This window comes from Tupaia chinensis, unplaced genomic scaffold, assembly GCF_000334495.1.
Source record: "Tupaia chinensis unplaced genomic scaffold, TupChi_1.0 Scaffold000365_1, whole genome shotgun sequence".
Classification (NCBI taxonomy): Eukaryota; Metazoa; Chordata; class Mammalia; order Scandentia; family Tupaiidae; genus Tupaia; species Tupaia belangeri.
Window position 1 is genome coordinate 1,333,706 of NW_006159862.1, and position 8,999 is coordinate 1,342,704.

General features: G+C 51.7%; 1 protein-coding gene across 4 annotated transcripts in view; it reads right to left on the reverse strand.

Moving 5' to 3' along the window:
* Positions 1 to 8,999, reverse strand: part of SPECC1 (sperm antigen with calponin homology and coiled-coil domains 1) — a 362,600-nt gene that overhangs the window by 21,832 nt on the left and 331,769 nt on the right. For all 4 annotated transcript variants that reach the window (XM_027773699.1, XM_014589605.2, XM_027773700.1 and 1 more), the window contains one exon: positions 4,281 to 4,397. In XM_027773699.1, the coding sequence (XP_027629500.1) occupies positions 4,281 to 4,397 (117 nt within the window). The remainder of the gene's footprint in view (positions 1 to 4,280; positions 4,398 to 8,999) is intronic.

Sequence of the window (8,999 nt, forward strand, 5' to 3'; positions counted from 1 at the left end):
CAGTTGATGTAATGGCTGTGTTGCTAGACTCCCATGTGGTCGACAGTGGTTCAAGTCCTGGACCTGGTGGCTTAAACTCACACTGGTGTGTGTGCGTGCATGCCCAAGATCCCGAGAGGAGAATGGAAGAGAAGGGATCGTGGCGTGGTCATTCCCCCCAGGGGGTGATTTCTTTCTGTCTGTCTGTCTTTCTGGCGAACGCATGCACCCTATAGCAAAAATCTTCTCAAAAAAAAAAAAAATAGTAAGTGTGTGTGTGTATGTGAATGCTTCAACTTACACTTACCAGGGGGCCTTAAAAAAAGTTTCTGGAATATGCATATTGTGAAAATACTATGCATGGATTTAATTTTTTTGCACCAAAATAAACATGTACACACATGCACGCATACACACCCGCACGCGCACACACACACATTATGTCCTATGATTTTTTAAAATTGCCAGTGGGTGTGTGTGCTCTCCAGAGACAGAGAGAAGGAGCAAGCACCCCTAGTGGGCCACGGACACAGCCCGACCTGTTCTCCTCTACTTCTCTCTCCTTTTGGGGTTTTAGGCACACAAGCATTGGATGTGTTTTTCTTTTTTTTAGAGAGACTTTTACTATAGGGTGCGTGCGCTCACTGGAGAGACAGAGACAGAAAGCAAGAAATCATCCCCTCCCCCTGTTGGGGGGGATGGCCATGCTTCAATCCCTTCTCCTCCATTCTCTCAGGATTTTGGGCACACGCACATGTGCCTGCCATGAGTTTTAAGCTGCTTGGTTTGGGGCTCAAACCACAGTTGAGTATGTGGGAGTCCAGCAACGTAACCGTTACACCCTCTGCTGGTCCCAACTGGGCATGTGTTTCAAGCCACCAAGCCTGAGACTTAAACCACATGGTTGGTCAAGTAGGATCCAGCTCCCTTAAGCACCAGGCCATGAGCTGGCCCGCCTCCAGAATTCGAATGCATTCTGTGACGGTTAGGTGTCAGGTTGGCTAGGCCATGATACCCAGATAACGGCCGGACGGTATTCTAGGTGTCTCTGTGAAAGTATTTTACATGGGAGGTAACACTGAAATGAGCAGATCTGGTAAAGCAGCTGACCCCCCATATTGTGGGTGGGCCTCATCCAATCAGTTGAAGCCTTCACAGAAAGACGGATGTCCCCGAGGGAACTGCAGACTGCACCGCAGCAGGCGCTTCGTGGGGTCTCAGGCCTGCTGACTCACCTGCAGATTCAGGACTCGCCAGTTTCAAAATTGTTGAGCTGATCCTTTGAAATAAATCAATATCTATCTACCCACTCATCCATTCACTTTGTTTGCTTATTTGTTTTTACCATAGGGCGCCTGCATGAGCCAGAGAGAGGCAGAGAGAGGGAAAGTGAGAAGTCACCCTCTGTGGCGGATGGCCACACCTGCTCAATCCCGTCTCCTCCATTCTCCTCTAGAAATTTGGAACATGCATGCCTGGCATAATTTTCAAGCCACTGGGCCTGGGGTTTGAACTGCGGTCTGCCATATGGGAGTCCAGTGTCTTAACCACCATGCCACCTGCTGGCCCCCATCCACATCTACACACATACATATCCTGTTGCATCTGTCCTTTTGGAGAACTCTGACTAGCACATTAAAAATTTAAATCCATGATCAGTTATCACATTGCCATGACTATTCTTTGGATTTTATTTAAGTCCCAATGTGGGATAATCAGAACAGAACTTTTATTTATTTATTTAATTTTATTTTGAGAGGTTTTTGCCCCAGGGAGCATGCACTTACTAGAGAGACAGAGAAACAGAGAGTGAGAAATTACATCCCAGAAGGGATGACCACACCGCAATCCCTTCTCCTCCATTCTCCTCTCGAGATTTTGGGCACATACGCATGTGCGCCTGGTGTGAGTTTCAAGCCATCAGGTCAGGGACTCAAACCATAGTTGGTCACACAGGCATCCAATGCCTCAACCACTATGCCACCTGCTGGCCCCTATTAATTTATTTTAATTTCCAGAGGGTGCGTGACTTCACCAGAGATACAGAGAAAAAGAGAGAGGGAGAGGGAAAAACCACCCCTCAAAGGGCATAGCCATGCCACAATCCCTTCTCCTTCATTTCTCTAGCCTGTCAGGATTTGGGGCACTCAGGCATGTGCCTGGTGTGTTTTTCAAGCTGCTGGGGCAGTATTCAGAGTGGTCGGCCATGTGAGATCCAGCTCCCTTAACCACTAGGCTACAGGGCTGATCTGAAACAGGCTTTTATTTTTTTAATTTTTGAGAGTTTATTTCTTTTTCACTTTAGGGTGCATGCACTCGCCAAAGAGACAGAGACAGAGAGTGAGAAATCACCCCCCATGGGGGATGGCCACACTGCAATCCCTTCTCCTCCATTCTTCCCTCGGGATCTTGGGCATGCATACACCTGTGCGCAGTGTGAGTTTTAAGCTGCCGGTCTGAGACTTGAACCACGGTTGACTACATGGGAGTTCAGTGACATAACCATTATGCCACTTCCTGCAACAGATTATTAAACATATCTATGCCTGATCTCCATCTCAGAAACTGTTCCTATTGCAGAAAAAAGACACGTGGGAGTCATCTGTGACTCCTCTCTCTTCCCGACAGCCTATCTGTCACTGAGTTCAGTTGATTCGGTATCATTTTGCATCTTCCTGTGTCTTCCTATCTGTGTTACCACCACCCTGGTCCCCATTAATGGGTGAAGCCTGGACATCGAACTGTCACGCTGACCACTGCCACGGCCTCCTGGCCAGCAGCTCCTCTTTCGTTCTTGTTGTTCTTCCTATTCATTATTTCTTGTAACGGCCGGAGGGCTCTTTTAAAAACAGGAATCACGTCTGCCTCTGTATTGCTGAGCACCCGTCCACAGCTTCCCACTGTGCTTGGAGCCAAACGCAAACCTGTCACGGAGCCACGAGCAGAGCCCTGCGGGATCTGCCCCTCTGCCTGCTTCCCTGGCTCCATCACAGACGGCCCTCCCACTTGCTGAACCCAGCTCAAGGCTTCTTCACATCCGGGACCACTGCGAGGTCCTCCCTGGCCCTGGCAAGTGCCCCCTAGTGCAAGGCATAGTTGCCCCCGCCCCCTCTATTTTCCGGAGGTTAGTCTGAACCCCACCTCCTAGGAAAGACAACCCTGGTGTTCCTGATCCGAGCAAGATCCCCTTCTCGCTCTCACGGCTGTTTCTCTCGGCGCTGTCTCAGTTTATGATCGCTTATGACTTGACTCGTTACGAGTTGATCACTTGCTTAGTGCCCGCCTGCCTCACCGGGGCACAGCACAGGTCTACCCTGCCCACTGCCGTCTTTATCACTGTCCAGGACGCGCGGCCAGAAGCGCCCACGGATGCCTAAGTGCAGCCCAGGACAGCACTCTCCACGGCATACGCCCTGGATGTGATTTTGCGGGGTGCTCTAGTTCAGGGATTGGCCAACTACTGCCCAAGGGCCGAATCTCGTCCACGGCTTGTTTTGGTCAATAAAGTTTTATTGGTCACAGCCAAGTCCATTCATTTACACACTGTCAGTGGCCGCTGTAGCCCCGTGGTAGGGCTGTAACCGTGACAGAGACCAAGTGACCACAAGTCGACTATTTGGCCCTTAACAGGAACAGCCTGCCAAACTTGCTGTGGGTGATTACAGGGGAAAATGCTGGTGGATCTGACACACACTGGGTTAAATGAAATCACACGATTTTTTAAATAGAAGATTTCTTGAAATCTTCTATGTGGTCTCTAAAAATGTAATATATCTTGTGTCAGAGAACTCCAAAAAGTCATGGAAAAATAGAATTAAAGAATGAGTTTATTTTGGTGCAAAAAATTTCTGAAATCTATGTGTAGTTGTTTTATAATATGCATTTCCCAAGAATATTCTAAAGGCTTCTCACGGTTTCCCAAGCCTGTCTGAGCAAGCAACTCTTTCTGGTGGGCTTGCTAGGTCTCTGGTGTAGACTCTGAAAAACGCTGGCCAAGATCCTGAGACCATGAAGGTGAGAGTTCATCAGGGTTTTCCCCAGGAAACTGTGGAGAGGGACTTCTCCACGGCCACAGCAACCTGGTCTCCACTGTGTTCTTCTAGGTAACAAGGGGAACGCGCTGTCCGTACCGAGGAGCAGCAGCCATGGGGGGACTCTATGGTGTCCAGCTCGAGGCATCTAGGATGAGCACCCTCGTTCTAGGTCAAGTCTGTAAGCTCTGCCCTCAGGGCTGTGCCATGCAACGAGGAGTTTCCCTGCACTTTCCAGAGGCCACACGGCCCGGGGAGTGGGTGACTTACTTTCTCCTGGCTGTTCAGCTCCTGGTAGGGGATGTGGGCAGGCAGGTAGGTGTGCAGCAGAGCACAGAAGGCCAGGCCGTCGCTCCAGCTGCTGCTGAAGTTGGTGATGTCGATGTTCTGTGGGGAAGAAGAGCAGTGTGAACCACCGAAGTGTTCGGCCTCACAGAACATGAAGGGACTGGGAAGGGGGCGCCCATCTTTGGGTTTTCTGTAAGGCAACATGAAAATACACTATCCAAATCTGCTTGGGGTGCATCTAATTTTGGTACCAAGAATGGCCTGCTATTGGCCAAACCACAGGATACACGAGAATAGCTTTCGGTGCTCAGAAAGGGAGAGCAAAAGGGCTTCTCTCTCTCTCTTTTTTTTTTTTAAACTTTGGCGAGGGTATGTGCATGCACCAAAGTGAGACAGAGAGACACAGAGAGAAAGCACCCCCTAATGGGGCATGGCCAAGCTGCAATCCCTTCTCCTCCATTTTCCATTTTGTTGGGACTTTGGGCGTGCATGCATACGCATCTGTTGTGTTTTTCAAGGCCTTGGGTCTAGGACTTGAACCGTGGAGCTCATGTGGGATCCAGTGCCCTGACCACAACGCCACCTGCTAGCCCTTATATTTCATTAAATTTTTTTTTAATTCATTACAGAGACCCCAAGTGTGTGTGTGGGACGGCTTGGGAGAAACACCCTCAACAGTCTCATCACGCCATCATCCTTTTTGCTGGGCCTGCAGCTCATGCACATACGGGTACCAGGAGCGTTTTCAGGCTGACCTGGGATCTGAACCTGTGATTGGCAACATGGCTTTCAGAATGCAGGTCCCTTTGCTACTGACTGCAACACCAGGCTAGGTGAGGCCATCTGTCTGTCTGTCTGTCTATCTATCTATCTATCTATCTATCTATCCCCCCCCCCACCCGAGGACACATGTCTATGACAGAGAGAGAACTCCCCCAGTGGGGTGTGGTCATGCTGCAATCCTTTTCCCTCCATTTCTCCACCCTATCAGGATTTTGGGTGGGCACGCACACATGTCTGGTGTGCTTTTGAAGTCTCCAGGGCTGGATCTGAACCAGTCGGCATGTGGAATCGGTTCCCTATGCATAATGCTTAACCAGTGTGCTATGGGGCTGGCCCTGTTTTTTTTTTTTTTTTTTTTTAGCTTATTTCCTCCATGAGAGAGCACAAAGAAGAGAGAGAGGGGCAGGCATCCGCAGAGGTCCTCAAGCTGGGATCCACCCTCTCTCTCAGCTGGTCTGGGTCTGGATCATGGGCATGCCTGGGCCTGGTCTGCTCAGAGAGGCCCCAGGATCCTGCCCACGTGGGTCCTGCTGTGTTACTGCCCTGCCACCAGCTGGTCCGAGCACAGCAGGGAATTACTGTCCACACCGTGGGACAGTCACTGAAGGCTCAGAGACATCTTATTCTCAAATAAACCACAGATTAGCTTTGTATAGTCAGCCTTTCTCAGTTTGACCAGAGAAAGACAGAGTGAGCGAGAGAGAGAGCGAGAAAGAGAGAGAGAGAGGTAGTGAGAGGGAAAGTTAGAAAGAAGACGCCAGGTTGGGGGCCTGAACCACAGTCAGCCATGTGGGAGTCCAGCGCCCTCAACCACCACATCACCGCCGGCCCCTAGCCAGCCTTCCTGAAACTTACTTGGCTAAACATCATTAGCATCGGCAGCTACATACAACCCCAATTAACAACCAGTGACCAAGGCCAGACAGGGTTTTAGAGCCCTCCTGGCTCTTGCTGTTTCAGTCCTCTCCCCACAACCTGGGATCTCTGGGGAGAAAGCCCTCCCTGCTCCATAGACAGTCTTCCTGTGAGAACAAGGACCGAGCAGGGACAGGTGGAAGCTCCTCCTCCGGGCGTGTGGGAGCTCCGCCCCCGGGACAGATGGGAACTCCCCCCCACAACAGGTGGAGCTCCTCCCCTAGGACAGATGGGAGCCCCTTCCCCGGGAACAGATGGGAACTCCCCCCCCTCAACAGGTGGAGCCCTTTCCCTGGGGACAGATGGGAGTCCCTTCCCTGGGGACAGATGGGAACTCCTCCTCCGGGACAGGTGGGCTTTCTGGTAGGTGCTTGGTTCACAGTGAAAAGGAAAAGAAAATTTAACTTTAAAAAGACTCCTAGGGGATCCAGCAGGTGGCGTGGTGGTTGAGGCACTGGACTTCCACACAGCCGACCGTGGTCCAAGTCCTGGACCCAGTGACGCAAAAATCATAAAAATAAATAAATAAATAAATAAGTGAATGTTACAAAGAATAGACTCCCAGCTGTCCTTCCACTGTACTGACGGTTTTCGTGGCTGGGTGGAAGGCTCGCAGTGGGCTGTAACCCCGCGTTATCTATCTTTGGTACTGCTGCCTGTGATTTTGAGGCGTTACTTAAAAATCCTCCCGAGACCAATGTCCTTACAGTTTCCTCCATTTTTACCTAGCAATTTCGTCATTTTGGGCATTACCCGTAAGACTTAAGTCCATCTTGAGTTAATTTTCATAGGTGGCAGTGGCTGAGGTACGGAATCAACCCAAGTGCCCCCAATCTGATGAAAAAGAAATTATGCTCTGAGAGCCATCCCACTGAAAAAAGGATGGATTTCTTTCATTTCAGGCAAAATGGATGAAAATAAAGGAAGTGTTGTAAGTGAAACAAGCCAGGTTCTGAAAGGCAAACACTGTGGAGGCAGTGTTTGTCTTTCGCACTCCTCAGTGCGAGGCAGGGGTTACTCTGCAGAGAGCTAGAAGTAACAAGGGCTAGCAGAGACCAGGGAGGGGAGGCCTGCGAAGAGGCGGTGCACTTGGCTAACTGGCACGGCGCGCATGGGAGCGTGGGGTGAGTTACAGAGGACTACGGCGCCGTCGGGAAGGGCGGTGGCCACGCGACACGTATTTCAGAGTAACGAGAGCAGATTTGAGTGAGCACGACACGGAGGAGTGGTAAACGCTGGAGCTGGTGGAGGGCAGCGCCTGAGTCGGTCACTACGCACTGTACCTGTGTTTTGAAAGCACACACTGTAGCCTGCGGTGATGTGCAACTACATAAGCAAATTAGAAATGACTGAGAAACGGGAGGAGTCCAGGCCGGTCCCCACGGCCAGCCAGGTGCTCCGGGGCCTCTCTACCTCTCTGTCCTCGGAGCCGCCCACCTGCCGACTCCAACAGGCCTTCCTCGCCTGGACTCACGGATCTTGCTCCCAGTGCCGGTCCCGGGACGCACTGGCTGCTGGGAGTACTGAAGACAGGCCTCACAAGGGATCGCAGAAGTGGGGCACTGATAGGGCTTGCCCAAGTTTTAGGCCTGTGTTCTGAACAGGTTGAGGGCAATAAGAGGAATTCTGCAATCTCCCCACCGCCACTGGGGCTCAGGGGAGGTGAAAACCCCAATCCCACTGACCACTCCCACCAGCGCATGGTGCAGTGGTTACGTCTCTGGACCCCCACATGGCCTACCATGGTTCGAATCCCAGACCCAGAGGGTTGAAACTTAAGTCAGGCGTGTGTCTGTGTGTGTGTGTGTGTGTGTGTGTGTGTGTGTGTGTGCACCCATAATCCTGAGAGGAGAATGGAGGAGAAGGGGTGTGGTGTGGCCATCCCCCCGGGGAATGATTTCTCGCTTTCTGTCTCTCTGGTGAGTGCACATGTCCTATAGCAAAAATCTCTCTACAAAGAAACAAAAAAAAAGCCCAAACCCGGCTCCTCAGAATACCCCAACCTGGGAAGTGAGAAGCCGGCAAAGACAGAGGGAGGGCCCCTTCTTCTCTTTTCAGTGTACCCACTCCTTTCCTCCATGAGCAAGAAAGACAGGCAGAGAGACAGGCACCCCCAGCAGGTCTTCACACCGTGGCCCTCCCCAGCCTCAGTGAGCCCCGGACCACGGTCACGTGTGTGCTGGCATACGTAGGGGTCGGGTCGCAGGCGTGCCCCTGGAACCTCCCCGTGTGGGTCACCTTACGGAGGGTGGCATTCCCTCTGCACCGTCGTCCACCCTGCTGACCCGTCCTCCGTCCGAGTGGAGGCCCACGGAGGTCATTCAGGGACTTTCTCTCAGCGGCCGTTTGCCCAGCTCAGGTGGTGTCAGCAGTGAGGTGTGGTGACATGAGGCTGGGGCCACCTGGGAGGCCTGGTCTGGATCCTAGACCACCCTGAACAGGCTGGGTACGGCAGGGCATGCCTGTCATCCTAGCTAACTGGGAGGCTGGGACAGAGGAGCGCGACTGTGAGACTGTACAGAGCTCGCCCGCCCACACTCCCTGTCTCATTTAAGAATGGAGGAAGAGAAGAGGGGCTCCCAACCTGTAGCTACGAACGAGCAGCAGGTGGAGACTATAATCTGGTGACATCAACGCCATGCTTGACGAATCACACCAAACCCCCTCAGGAGACCTCAGAGTCTATCCACAGATGCTTCAGGGCAGACTGCGGCTCACGACGGGACACCCCTTTTCTTTCTTTTTAAAGTCTTTTTATTTTATTCTATTTATTTATTTAAGTTTGTGATAGGATGCATGCGCTCACTAGAGAGACACAGAGAGAGAGAGAAAGTGAGAAATCAGCCCCAGGGGCATGGCCGAGTCCCCTCTCCTCCATTCTCCTTTTGGGACTTGGGTACGTGCACTTGTGCCCGGTATTTTTTAAGCTGCTGGGTCTGAGATGTGCATCGTGGAGTCAGCCACGAGGGACCCAGCCACCCCCACCACCATGCCACAGGCTGG